This window comes from Mesoplodon mirus, assembly GCF_964341445.2.
Source record: "Mesoplodon mirus genome assembly, chromosome: 7".
In the NCBI taxonomy this organism is placed as follows: Eukaryota; Metazoa; Chordata; class Mammalia; order Artiodactyla; family Ziphiidae; genus Mesoplodon; species Mesoplodon mirus.
Window position 1 is genome coordinate 6,090,896 of NC_138983.1, and position 14,121 is coordinate 6,105,016.

The window sequence follows — 14,121 nt, forward strand, 5'->3', positions numbered from 1 at the left end:
TGGCTCTGACACTTCCTAGCAGCGTGCTCTTGGGCACATGACTCCATCTGTCCTGCCTGAGCCTCAGTTTCCATGGCTCTAGACCTGGGAATGCAGGTGAACCGTCGCAGGGGTCGCTGCGAGGATTCAGCCAGTGACTGCACTGGACTCAGCAGGGCTGAGGCTGTTTGCTGTTCTGTGGTTCTGCTGGGGTGTGGTGCGGAGATGGGTCTGGGGCTCTCATTCCCTTAGACTGTAACCAGCCTTCGGTTTGCAGCCCCACTGTCCAGCCGACCCACTAAGTTCTGAACTTCCCGGGAGCCTGCAACTCGAATTTGCTCACACTGCGGAATCCCCTGCGTGCTCTCCACCCCCCACCCCCAGTCATTGCCACTTGCCCACGTGCCGTGCATCCTTCAGTTTTAGGGGCCTCTCTCATCTGCTGCCCTTGGCTTTCCCATTTGTCCTTGGGGGTTTGTGCTCTTTTTAAAAAGATCCTTTTACCGATGTTTTAGTGGGATTTCAGAAGGGTAGAAATGAACTCCTGCGTTCGATCCATACATTTCACCAGACCTAGTTCTTACCATAAAATGTGAAGCAAATATGTCAACATAGTGACATCAGTTTATTCTGAGTTTCTGGGTCTTATATATATTGCTAGACGTATTGTCTGTATTTTTCAAATGTTTCATAAAGAAAAGAGAAAGAAAGAAAGGGAGGGAGGGAGGAAGGGCGGGCGGGAGGAAGGGAGGGTCCCTCCATCCTAGTACCCTCTAGGATCGTCTAGGATCCTCAGATGCTCATCCTGCATTCCTCCTCTTCTTACTTGAACATTCAGGTAAGACGTCCTTGTCCAGACACTGGGGTGTTTACAGCACAGACCTCCTCACCTCCCCCTAACTCACTGTTACCTCTACCCGCTCTGAGCCACCGCTGAGGCCACCAGGGAGCCCTCTGCTGCCAAATCCCATGTCTGTTCTTTTCACTCCTTATCAGAGCTCTGCTGCCTTAGACACTGACATTCCTCAGAGCCCTGGCTGGTCCCTGGGTGTCCCTCGGCTCATCCTGGCCGGTGGGTGTTTCTGGCTGTCCCATCCACCCCTCATGTCCCCAGCAGGACATGGCTCCCAGACCTCCTTCTCCTGCTCAGAGTTCTCCTTCAACGTCAGACTCACGTCCAGCAGCCTGTTTGGACTCCCCAGCTGGATAGCTTGCAGTTAATTTCAAGCTCATCAGGGTCAAAATTGAACTTGCCGGCCGCTACCTACATCCACTTCTGTGTTCCTTAACTTGGCATTGCCACTGTTCACCCCTTCCCTTAAAACAGGAGCCAAGAGCCACCCTTACCTGTGGCCTCTTTACCCCTCGTCGAACAGCTGCTTGAGGAGTACTTCCGGCATGTTTCTTGCCTACATTAGAACATCTTCCTTGTTTTTCTTCCACCTCTAGTCTTTCCTCCTCAAATTCATCTTCCTCAGAACAGCCAGAGTGGTCCCTCTAAATTGCAAATCCCTCCTCCCCCGCCTAGTTTCCTGGGTCACATCCCCTGACGTTGAGGGTAAGTCTGCGCCCCTTGCTGTGCATGCAGGCTCGTGACCTGGAGTCTAGGTGTCTGCGCTTGGTCTCCTGGGCATCCTCACTCCCTGCCTCTGGCCTCAGTGGACATTTGCCAGGCTGTTTGCTCCTTTGTCTTTGCTCCCACTGTCCCCACGCCTGAACCACCTCCCTCCTTGCTCCTTGTCCTTGGATTTGTCCCTGGTGTGTTTCTTCAGGAGGTCTTCCTGCTGGCTCTGCCCTCTCTCCATGCAGCCATGTGTTGGCATCGGCACTGTTCACAGGCTCGTTTTTGCTGCCACCCACTCGGCCTTTCCTGGCCCAGAGCGGGTGCTGATCACAGTCCTAAATAGCTCCGTGCTCTGAAGGCCCCCGCTTGGCCTGCTTCAGGATGAGCGGGTGAGAGAAGGGGGTGTTTTTATTTTTTATTTTTAAAAACAGTTTTTGGCTGTGCTGTGCGGCTTGCAAGATCTTAGTTCCCTGACCAGGGATTGAAGCCATGCCCCCTGCAGTGGAAGTGTGGAGTCCTAACCACTGGACCACCAGGGAATTCTCAAGGGGGCGTTTTTAACACCCTATGCTCCCCAGCCCCTGGTTTTAGGATCTCTATAGGTTCTGGTCATTTATGGGGAACGTAGGTCTGTTAGATTCCTAGGGCTGCCATAGCAAAGAACCCAAAACGGGATGGCTTACGGCAGAGATTTATTGTCTCACAGTCCGGAGATCAGAAGTCCAAAATCAAGGTGTTGGCAGGGTCACGGTCCCTCTGACAGTTCGGCGGCGGGGGGGGATCCTTCCTTATCTCTTCCAGCTTCCGGTGTTTCCAGCAATCCGTGGCATTCTCTCCAGGCACATGGCTGTCTTCTCCCTGCGTGTCTCCACATGGTCTTCCATCTGCGTGTGTCTGTCTCTATGTTCAAATTTCATCGTTTTATAAGGACACCAAACATATTGGATTTGGGCCCACCCTAGTGACCTCATTTTCACTGATTACCTCTGTAAAGACCTTATTTTGGGACTTCCCTGGTGGTCCAGTGGTTAGGACTCCGCACTTCCACTGCATGGGGCGCGGGTTCAATCCCTGGTCAGGGAACTAAGATCCTGCATGCTGTGCAGAGCGGCCCCCCCCCAAAAAAATGACCTTATTTCCAACTAAAGTCACATTCTGAGGTCTTGGGGGTTAGCACCCCCACGTATCTCTTTGGGGCACAAAATTCAGCCCATACACTGGTGTCCACTTTCCTACCACCTTGAAACTGGGGTGACCTGAGTGAGCGAGTGGGGACGAGGTCCTGTGTGACTCGCCAGCTGGGGTGGGTGTGCCACGAAGGTGTCAGGGAGCTTTCTGGACCACCTGCATGCCTGCTGTGTTTTGGTGTCCGTCTCCCTGCAAAGCATCATCCAGCCATAGTTAGAATTGAATTTCTAGTGCCTGTTACCCCTCTCAGCCCTGAAATGCTGTTCTGGTTCCCACCCCCAGGCTGGGAGGTATTTTTTGCTGACCTTGCCCCTTTGACCTTCCTTGTCAACACTTTGGGCTCTTATCTGTGTGTAAGGGACACTCCTGTGTCCCTTTAGCTTGTGCGTGCTGCTCCAGGAGGGGCCACGCCTTATTCATTCGTTGTCTAGCCGCTCCACAGTATTTCTGGGTTCACAGTACTCTGCAAGCTCATGTGGCCTGGAGCCGTCATTCATTCATTCACTCATTCATTCCCCAGACATTTAATGTCGGTGTCAGGCACTGGGCAGAGTGCTAGGGAGACACTGGGGGACAAAACAGACCGAGAATCCTGTCACCAAGTCGTCACAGTGTCTGGTGAGATGGGTCAGCAAATCGTTTATAACATTAAGTGCTCCTTTTTTTTTTAATTTCATTTTTTTAGAATAAATTTATTTTTTTTAATTTATTTTTGCCTGCGTTTGGTCGCTGTTGCAGCGCGCGGGCTTCAGTGGTTGCAGTGCACGGGCTCAGTAGTTGTGGCGCACGGGCTCAGCTGCTCCATGGCATGTGGGATCTTCCCGGACCAGGGCTCGAACCCGTGTCCCCTGCATTGGCAGGCGGATTCTTAAGCACTGTGCCACCAGGGGAGCATTAAGTGCTCCTTCTTGAGGACACAGACGCAGACACGACCTCACCGAGAACCCCCACAAGCAGGAGGACAGGGGGTGTGGCAGGGACAGTGACAGAGCTGCGCTGAAGACAGATGGCCGCCCGAGGAAGGGTGTCTGAGCTGGCTGGGGTGGTGGAGGAGTCCAGGAAGGCCTTCCTGAGTGGGACCTAAAGGATGTGGAGAAATTCGTGAGAGTGGCTTTCCGGCTGTGAGCCTGGCCCGACGTTCCGGTCCCCAGGCAGGCGTGCACAGGTTGGCAGTAGCACTCCTTTTGCACCAGGGGGCAGTGTTTGCCCTGAAAGTCTCCCTGCCCTTAAATGAGGCTGGGACAGGGCAGCCGCTGCTGTGCCCACCGGGCCCCCTCCTCACCCTGTACTCCCTGCCACTCCCTTGCGGGCCTTGATCAGGCCTCACGCGCCTCTCTCTCTGAGCCTCCTCTGTTTCCCAGTCCACAAATCCCCTCGGCCCACGCAGGGCCCGTCGTCCCAAGGTGCCGCTGTTCCCCCCTCTCCCCTCTGCCTGCTGCCTAAATCGAGGGTTGCCAGGGACGACGCGGAGCCCCGCCGCTCAGGGTGGGAGGCGGGCTGTGCTGCCCCGGGCCCCGCGCTGTGTCCGCTCTGAGTCTCTTCCTGCCTTTGATGTTCTCGCGCCCCTTTCTTCTTCATCTGTCACCTTCGTTGCTTCTCGTGTCCTCCCTTCGGCTCCCCCTGCTCAGAAGTCTCGGCCTTGGTCTGTCCTCTCTTGGGCGCTTTGATATCAGCCGCTGCAGCCCTGAAAGTCAGGCGGAGTCTTTCCCTTTCATCTGTCCCCATTAGCCTCCAGCCCCGGCCACCATCCGACACGTTTAGGACAGCACGGAGCTGCCTGGAAGGAAGGCTCCCCGAGTGCAGCCCCATCCATCAGAGGCTCGCTTCTGCCACAGTGTGGAGTCCTCCACCAAGAACTCTTTCCCTCTGGTTCTGACCTGCTTTTGCTTGCAGCCAGCCGCTGAGGCCGGCTGGGGGCAGGGGATAAAGCCTGGTAGGGTGCTAGTGCTGGGGGTGGGTAGTAGGAAGTAATTGTGTAGGAGCCTCACTAGTTAATTTGGAGATTCCTGGGGCTTGTTTCTGACCCGCTCTCCCTTCTTCTCACCCCATCTGTCTGCTCCAACACACATCTGAGACGGATGTGTTCAGGGACCTGGGGACTGGGGGCGGACAGTTCAGTCTGTGGGCTTCCAAAACTCACACATCAGCCAGCCACCCCCAAAGCAGGGCCGCAGCTTTACTTTCCTCTGTGCCTCCTGCCCACAGTTGCCCTCTGAGTCTGCAGGAGCTGCTGTGTGAAGAACAGGGATATTTAGGGTGGAAGCAATACAGATCCTCGAAGGAACATTCCAGGGCTCCATGCTTGGCTACAACAGCTATTCAAGTGGCCGCCTACCCTGATCCCAGCAAGGCTGCTCTGGCTGAGAGTACGTCCGCCCTGAGCCCAGTGGCTTTATTGTCTGGACCAAAATTTGGACGGTGATGGCTTGACAGCGGAATTTTGTGCTGCTCTTGGTTGCAAGAGGCAGCCTGGGAGGTGTAGTTTAGGTTTGAAGTAATGGGACCTCTAGTGACATTTTGATGATTTATTGGATGAATTGAAACTGCCCTAGCTCATCAGGGACACATGATTGCTGGCACTGTTAGCCTGCTCCCTGGTGAGAAGTGCAGAGCCCCACTGGCGGCCCTGCCGAAGTTCAGGCACTAACACATTTTTATCAGGAGTGGGGTTCTGGCTTTTGGTTTCCAAGTGCCTGTCGCGCTTTGCTTCTGATGAAAGCCACAACTTCTTCCTTTAGTTAGGTGAGGGCACCCTAATGGGCCAGCGCTGTTGCTCTAGAAGGAGACGTACAAAGTGGGCTCAGAACTGCCCCTGCTGGCTGACCCTGAGTGTGACTTAATCCCACTCTGCCTGGTTCCTTCTGTCAAAGGGAGTGACAAGCAGCTGTGCAGCTGCCCTTAGTACGTGCGGAGCTCGGTGCCTGGGAGAGAGTAGAGGCTCTGCGAGGTGTACTGGTCCCCGCTGTGTCCCCACCTGCTGGCACCGGCCTGGCACAGAGGTGGAGCTTGGCGAGTGCTGGATGTTGTAGAAGCCGCAGGGGCAGGTCGGGTCGCCGGGCCTGGCAGACGATGTCGCTGCCTCCCCTGCCTCGTGCCCCGGGTTGTCGTCAGCGCCCTCTTGACTGAATCGTCACCACTCCCTTCTGGAAGGAGAGAACACTGAGCTTATCCATTCAGTGTTGGGGGGAGGTTTGAAGCTGGAAGAGAAGTGGAGAGACTGCCTGTGGAGTCACGCTGAGAGGCCGCGGGGGAGAAACAGGTGTTCCCGACACTCCCCGCCTCCCTGTGCCTCGTTCTTGCTGGCGCTGTTTACACGTCCCAAGTGAGAGTCAAAGCTGTCTTCCTCCCCGTCTCTAATGCACAACCCGGGGCCAAGGAAAGGGATCTGTCAGCTGGCATTTGCAAAAATAGCAAGCGGGCCTCTCTGGGCCTGTCGGCTCTCTGGAGAGGAAACCGGATAAGGGATCTTTGGGCGGTGGCGGTTGCTTTTCTCTTGCTCATCACTCCCCCATCTCTGAGGTCAGAAAAGGAGATTTTTGCTCACGTGTGCCACTGGCACTGAGCAAGGCAAAGTGGCGTCCCCGAGGCAGGTGACCGGAGGCTGGCTGTGCCCTGGCTCCTCCAAGGGGCCTGTCCCCCTGGGGGAACCCAGCCAGTGGGGGAGTGCCATCCGTCCGCAGAGCAGCCGCCCTCGCTGAAGACTTGTGGCTCCCCTGGGCAAGGTCAGCTGATGCAACAGAACACGAGGGCTTCCCAGGGCGTTGGGTTTGGTTAACGAAGGCCTCGGCGTTTTTAAGGAAGACTTTCAGCCAAACTGCCAACGACCTTGAGGGCTTCTGGGTTCCCATCTCGCAACCGAAAGCTCAAAAGCAAGGCACAGTGTGGCACCCATGGTGGGATCCTGGGCCTTGCCCACACCGCCCTCCTGTGACCAGTGCCGTCACCTGTGCTCTGCCCTGCGGTGAGGGGACGGGGATGCTACCTGCAACGGTGCTTGCGGGAAGGCCAGTGCTCTGCGAAAGTGGCGCTGTGAGGAGGGGCTGGCACTCAGGTCACTGCAAGATGCCGGAGTTTGGTCTCAGGGTGGGGGTCCCATTGAATGCCAGAGGCAGCCCCTCTAAGAGGGCTGCAGAAGGGAGTTTGGTCTCCTGAGGCCTGGCTACGCTCACACCTCAGGCGCTGGGCTTCTGCTACCGGGCCTCACCAGGTGCCTGGCTGCCTGCCTCTGCCACCCCGAGCGGGAATCCGCCCATTCGGCTCCTCCTTCGGCCCAGCCCGGACCCTCAGACTTGACACAGCCAGAGTGAGTGCATCACACACTCGAGCCACGAAGGGCCTGCTTCCTGGAAGGGAGGCCTCTGTGAGGTGGCCCACCTCTGCCCTGCAGGTTTTCTCCCAGCTGAAGTTGATTCTGGAAAGGCCTTAGGAGGCACCAGGCAGCCGAACCCCCTGGGTTTCAGGTCTGGGAGGGGAGTGGGACTTGACAAGAGAAAAGGCTGGGTCCTGGGTTAACCAAGTCCTGAGGTGTCCTGGGAAAGCAGCAGGATTTTTATTCACCTTTGTGTCCTCAGGACCCAAGCGTGGCTTTGCAGGGTCAGGAGGTGGGGGTCGCTTGTGACTAAGCCGGGAACTGAGCTACAGGGCTGTGTCTAGGCTCTGAGGGGCAGTGTGACCCGTGCCCTCGGGCATCCACGAGGGCCCCGTCTGACCAACCTCCCCAGACCCCACTCTGCCTGTTGGCTGACGTTTCTGTGCCTTTCACCTGCAGGGGTAGCAGGAAGTCCGCTGTCCTGCTCCCGGCTGGTGTCCTGCCTCAGGACACCCCCTTCGGGCTTCCCTGGTGACGCAGTGGTTAAGAATCCGCCTGCCAATGCAGGGGACACGGGTTCAAGCCCTGGTCCGGGAAGATCCCACATGTCACGGAGCAACTAAGCACGTGCGCCTGCACTCCAGAGCCCGCGAGCCACAACTACTGAGCCTGTGTGCCACAACTATTGAAGCCCACACGCCTAGAGCCCGTGCTCCGCAACAAGAGAAACCACTGCAATGAGAAGCCCACGCACCGCAACGAAGAGTAGCCCCTGCTCGCCGCAACTAGAGAAAGCCCGCGCGCAGCAAGGAAGACCCAACGCAGCCTCATTAATTAATTAATTAATTTTTAAAAAAAGAACACTCCTTCATGCTCTTTCCCCGTCCCTGGGGATCGGGGAGCAGACTTTGGGCTGTGAAGCTCCTGCTGCCTGCGTGGCCCAGCCTCCCTGCCTCCCCTGCTCCGGGGTGCCCCTTCCCCCAGTTTCAGCCTTGGCAGCCGCCCCTGCCTCCAGCACTGTGGGACAGGAGAAATTTGTACCCTGGGCCAGTGACTCAGGCCGAGCAGATGGCGTGGCCTCCCTGGGCAGAAGCAGCTCTGGGTGCCTGGCTGGTGCGGGGTGAGTGCCCCGGGGCTCCCTTGTCAGGTGCAGGTCTTCCCACCCGAGAACGCGCTCCGCTCTCCATGGGCGCATGTTCTGGCCCTTGTCCAGCGAGAGCCACTGGGCGGGTGGCCGCATCGCTGGTTTGGGCGGGAATGAGAGCCCTGCGGGTGTGGGCACCAGAGCCGGGGGGTTCCTTCGCGTGTCCCGCACTCATCAGGGAGGAAAGGCCAGTGGGAAGATGGCGCTGGCGGCCATGTTCATCGCCCAGGCATGGCGCTCAGGGCCCCTGCTCAGTGATCCACAGGACGACCTGCCGAGGTTGGGGTGGTGGTAGCCACTTCTACAGAGGAGGGAATGAGGCGTCAGGTGCCCAGACCCAGGCCTGCTGACTCCAGGTTCACACTGGGCTGCCGGCCGGTGGGTGTGACTGCCCTCTGCCCACTTTCCCCACTGCTCTGACTTCAGCGAAGGACCGTGACCTTTCCCCTTCTATAAACATCTGCCTGCTCACTCCCGCACCCCAGGGTCTGCTTAGGTCTCAAGTCCAGGCCGATGTTTGCTTCCATCTGCACAGGACAGGGGGCTCCGGGGCATTCAGAGCCCCCCCCCCCACCTCTGCCACCCAGTGCCCAGACCCTGGTTTCTTGGTTTGTAAAGTGGGACGCCAGGGAAGAAGCTCTTGCTGTCTAGAGCATGTGTGAGGGTCAAATGCAGAAATGTGTGTGGGTCTCTAAGGCCGGATAATTCAGACTCCCTTGTTTGCTGACTGAGCTAGGGAGGCACTTGGCACCCAGCCTGGGGGCATAACCTCCAGGGATCTCTTTCTTTATCAGGAAAAGGGATTGGGGCATGTGTGGTTGGGGAGAGGACAGAAATGTCTGTTTATCCACAGGACAATGCGTAGTGCCTAAGGCGTCCTCAGGAGTAAACCCACCCAAGTGGGAGAAAAGAGCGTGTGCCTCCCTGGAACTAGTTGAGACGTACCTGGAGGATGGAGGATCTCCGTGCCAGTGGCACCAGCTGTAAGGCTGCTCACCTGTAGATAAGTGAGGAAGATCCCGCCTGCAGCCCTGAGCAGAGCAGGCATCTGGTGCCCAGGACGAGGGCGAGGTCTGCATCCCACACCTGCTCCCCGGGGTGTGCGCCATCGACCGCCAGGGCCTGCCTGCTTCTGGCTGCTCCGCTGGGCAAGTGCTTCCCTCCTCGTGGGTGGGTGTCTGAATCCGGAAGCCGGTGCAGAGGATTAGGTGCTGCGAGTAGACCTGCGAGGGGGAGATGACAGGATAGCATCTGAAGTTCACTGGCTTTCAGAAAGGTGTGGGAGTCAAATGTTTCCACTCTGAGGCCCAGCTGGTACTTGGCACCCACTGTGAGCGGGTCCCGGGGGCTCCCTTGGGTCGCTCCTCCATTGGCACCAGCTGGAGCACGGCTTACTTCCTTCGGACCCACAGACAGGCTGCAAAAGCAGTGCAGGGAATTCTCACACCCCTTACCCCAATTTCCCAAATACTGTTGACCACATTTGCTTCATTATTCTCATGCTTTTCCCTGAACCATTTGAGTGTAAGTTGCAGATATGATGCCCTTAAACTCCTAAACACTTAAGTGTTTTTTCCCTAAGAATGAGGATATTCTCTAAAGTAACCACAGTACAACAATTAACATTGACACAATACTCGTTTCTAACGTACAGACCTTATTTAAATTTTGTCAGTTGTCCCCCTAATGTCCTTTACTGCAGCTGAAATCCAAGATACAATCCAGGAGCACATGTGCATTTCATTGTTATGGCTCTTTAGTCTCCTTTAACCTGGAAGTTCTTTAGTCTTTGTCCCTCATGACCTTTGACACGTGTGAAGAGTCCAGGCCAGTGGTTTGGTGGAACGGCCCTCAGTCTGGGTTTGCCTTGTGTTGCCTCCCGATTAGACTCAGGCTGGGCATCTGTGGCAGGAACACCCGCAGGTCCTTCTTGGCCGCCCGTCAGGAGGCATGTGATGGCCGTTTCCTGCTGGTGATGTTAACCTGCATGGCGCGTCCTGGGGTGTCTGCCAGGTTCGTCCGCTTTGTATTAATAAGTAAGGACTGTGTGCTCCATTTCAGAAGATGAGCCAGAGCCCAGCGAGGCTGCTGCCCCACCCCTGACATTCGCACTGCTGGGTGGGACCCCGGGCGCCCACCTCCCGCCCTCGCCTCTGCCCCTGTTGGCTCTCAACTCCCGAGAGCTTCTGCCACAGTCCCACGGCGCTTCCTGGCTTTCCTCCCTCAGCCTCCTTCGCTGGCTCTTCCTCCTCATCCAGAATCAGCGTTGGTGTACCCGCTGCTCCTCCCTTGACTGTTCTGTCCCCAGCAGATCTACCCCAGGCCCAGGGCTTCCAACCCCACCCTTTTGCTGAAGCACCCAGGCTTCCTGCCTGGCTCTGACCTCTTCAGCAGCCCGTCCCCACCCCCAGTCTGGTCTCTCCTGAGGTGGGGGAGGCACTTGCGCTCGCCCATCCTGGGCTTCTTCCTTCCCCTCATCTTCCACAGTGAGTCTCAGCGAATCGAGCCTGTTGTACCCCAGATACCTCCCCACCCCCTCTGCCCCCCCAGTCAGAGGTGCTGTCTCTGTCTCAGCCCCTGCGCAGCCCCACACGTGCACCCTCTTCCCGTCCTCGCTGCTCCGAACCCAGGCATCTTTTCCAAACACGCAGCAGGTCGTGCCCTCCACCACCATGTTGGGTGAGAGGCGGACGCACCCAGAGGCCTCGGCAGCCTGGCCCGTCCCGCCTTCAGCCGTGGGGTCCCTGCCCCCAGCTATCAGACCGGACCTTTCTTGGACACACCCAGCTCCTTCTTCCCTCGGGTCCTTGGCCGTGGCTGTTACTGTGCTTGGGGTGCGTTCCCTGCAGCCTGCAGATCAGATCTGCGTGTGGCTGCGGCTTCCTCCATTTAGGTCCCCAGGTCTGTGCCCTCCTAGGAGAGGCCCACTTAATATCCAGCCCCCCGCCTGGTAATTCACAAAATGTTACCTGTTTTCTTGCCCTTGGGGCACTAGTCGTGATCTGAAAGGACCGTATTTCTGTCTGTTTTTTTCCTTTTCTCTTCTCCTTCCCTGGGTCTACCTCCTGTGAGAGCCTCCTGCCTTGTTCTCGCCGCCCTCGCCTGGTGCTGTGCCTGGCGGGGTTGATGCTTGGCGGGCCGCCCTCTCTCCCCTGGTCTGAGGGCTTCCCTCGTCTCTCTTTCTTCTCTTTATTTCCTTATTTCTTTTCTTCTCTTGTCTTTCTATTTGGTCTTTATTTCCCCTTATCCGTCTTGTTGGCCATAATATGATGCTGAGGTTTTTATATATTAAAAAATATATTTTTTTATGCTCCTTACTTAAAACAAAATGGCTGGGTCAAGCATTTAAACTTTACTGAGAAATAGTTCACGTGGTTAGCTGGATAAAGGCACCGGAGCAGGGGTAAAGGACCGAATGCCAGTTTGGGCTCTGCTGTAACAGCTGTGTGACTTTGAACACACTTTTTAAAGCTCGCCTGGGCCTTGGTTTTCTTCATTTGTAAAATGAGGCGGGTGGTTGACCTCTGAAGATGTTCTACATTCTGGGATGTAAATTGCCCTCAATTTATTTTTATTGTGATAAAATATATATTGAGATAACAGAATTTGCCATCTTAACTATTTTTAAGTGTATAGTTAGTTCACTGGCATTACGTACATTCACATCGTTGTGCAACCGTCACTCCTGGCCATTTCCAGCACTTTTTCGTCTTGCAAAACTGAGACTCTGTCCCCTTTAAACACTCCCCATCCCCACCCCCATCCCCTGGCCCCCCCACTCCCACTGTCTGTCTCTGTGAATTTGACTCCTCTAGGGACCTCATCTAAGCAGAATCATGCTGTATTTGTCTTTTTGTGACTGGCCCGTTTCACTGGCCCTCAGCTGGGTTTCATGACTAATTTACTTAGTAGCCCTTGTAGCAAGGAAGGTTTCTGCAGTTTGAAGAAATCTGCGTTTTAACTAAGCAGAGGCTGTGCTTCCCGAGAGCACACTGATGCGGGTTCGCTCCTGGGGAGATCCACTGTCACCCTCCCTGCCCAGCCAGACGGAACCCTGAGGGAGGGACGCAGGGGTCAGTGTGGGGCACGAGGGTTCTAAAGTCTGGGGCTGCCTGGACGGCTGTGCCCAGCAGAAGGGACACTGACATTACACACTGTGGTCACACAGGGCTGCTGGCTGGTCTCTGAAATTGCTTTGAAAGCTTGAAGTGCGGTGCTTTAGAAATTATCGTGAGTATTAGAGTATTAGGGTAAGCTTGGGGTGCCATCTGGGTGTGAATTTGCTCCCTTCCCTATAGTCACTCAGCCCCGCAGGGAGGAATCAAGGCAGCAGTGGTGCTGGCTTTCATGCAGGGCTGCCGGGAGGCTGGCGCGGGACCCCCCCTCTTCCTGGGAACCCCCCCAGAGCTGAGGCTTCTCTAACCTGGCCATGACTTCCCTCCCTAGATGCTGAAGTTTCAAACTATCCGTGGGGGCCTGAGGCTCCTAGGTATCCGCCGAACCTCCACTGCCCCCGCTGCCTCGCCCAGTGTCCGGCGCCTGGAGTACAAGCCCATCAAGAAGGTCCTGGTGGCCAACAGAGGTGAGCACAGCGGGAGCCAGTGTCCAGCTCCTGCCCCAGCTCCCTGCCCCTTTTTCTGCGTCTCTTAGGACCCAGGGATCTAAATTCCCATCCTGTTGCCCACCCCCGGCCCCAGGCGAGATCGCCATCCGTGTGTTCCGGGCCTGCACGGAGCTGGGCATCCGCACCGTGGCTGTCTACTCGGAGCAGGACACTGGCCAGATGCACCGACAGAAAGCTGACGAAGCCTACCTCATCGGCCGCGGCCTCGCCCCGGTGCAGGCCTATCTGCACATCCCAGACATCATCAAGGTGGCCAAGGTGAGCGGGGCTGGGCTGGGATGGGATGGGAGCCTCTTGAGGGCCAGGCCTGGGTCCTGTGCCTGCCCCCCCAAAACTTGATGCTGCTGGCAGTGAGTCCCTGTGAAGGGATGAATGACTGAGTGAGTGAGCGAATGAATGAGTGAGTGAGCGAATGAATGAGTGAGTGAATGAGTGAGTGAGTGAAGGAATGAGTGAATGAGTGAGTGAAGGAATGAGTGAGTGAGTGAAGGAATGAGTGAGTGAGTGAATGGAGCAAGTGAGGGGGGGCAGGCGCGAGGGCTGCAGGGTTTGGGCGGGCCTGTGTGAAGGGCTTTGAGGCGAGCTCCAACTCTTCTGACGCCACCACCCCCGCCAGGAAAACAACGTGGATGCTGTGCACCCTGGCTATGGGTTCCTGTCAGAGCGAGCAGACTTTGCCCAGGCCTGCCAGGATGCCGGGGTTCGGTTCATTGGGCCGAGCCCTGAGGTGGTCCGCAAGATGGGAGATAAGGTGGAGGCCCGGGCCATCGCCATCACTGCAGGTGAGGATGGGGGCCACGCAGCTCCTGAGGAGGGCTGTCCGGGGTCGGGGGCGCTGCTGGCGGGCTTCGGCCTGACCTGCCTGTCTCCCAACAGGTGTCCCTGTGGTCCCCGGCACAGACGCCCCCATCACTTCCCTGCACGAGGCTCACGATTTCTCCAACACCTATGGCTTCCCCATTATCTTCAAGGCCGCCTATGGGGGCGGGGGGCGCGGCATGAGGGTCGTGCAGAGCTACGAGGTGAGCAGACGCCGAGGGCTGGGAGACCACCTGCAGAGGGACTGGGGTGCTGGGAGCGGGCGGGGCCGTGCACAGCAGAGCTTGGGGCTCACTGTCTCCTTGGCCCTCGCCTGCCCTCCCAGGAGCTGGAGGAGAACTACACCCGGGCCTACTCGGAGGCTCTGGCCGCCTTCGGGAATGGGGCGCTCTTCGTGGAGAAGTTCATTGAGAAGCCGCGCCACATCGAGGTGCAGATCCTGGGTGAGTGGGGCGCATTCCCAGGGCCACAGCGCAAGGCAGCTGCCAAGGACC

General features: G+C 57.0%; 1 protein-coding gene across 9 annotated transcripts in view; it reads left to right on the plus strand.

Moving 5' to 3' along the window:
• PC (pyruvate carboxylase) overlaps positions 1–14,121 on the plus strand; it is a 99,420-nt gene that overhangs the window by 63,893 nt on the left and 21,406 nt on the right. For 6 of the 9 annotated variants that reach the window (XM_082628256.1, XM_082628260.1, XM_082628257.1 and 3 more), the window contains 5 exons: positions 12,631–12,766; positions 12,882–13,066; positions 13,425–13,590; positions 13,685–13,830; positions 13,953–14,070. In XM_082628256.1, coding sequence (XP_082484382.1) covers positions 12,631–12,766; positions 12,882–13,066; positions 13,425–13,590; positions 13,685–13,830; positions 13,953–14,070 — 751 coding nt within the window. Of the gene's footprint in view, positions 1–7,499; positions 8,161–9,164; positions 9,256–12,393; positions 12,415–12,630; positions 12,767–12,881; positions 13,067–13,424; positions 13,591–13,684; positions 13,831–13,952; positions 14,071–14,121 lie in introns of those variants that run through there. The other 3 variants (XM_082628259.1, XM_082628262.1, XM_082628263.1) reach the window with 3 other exon arrangements.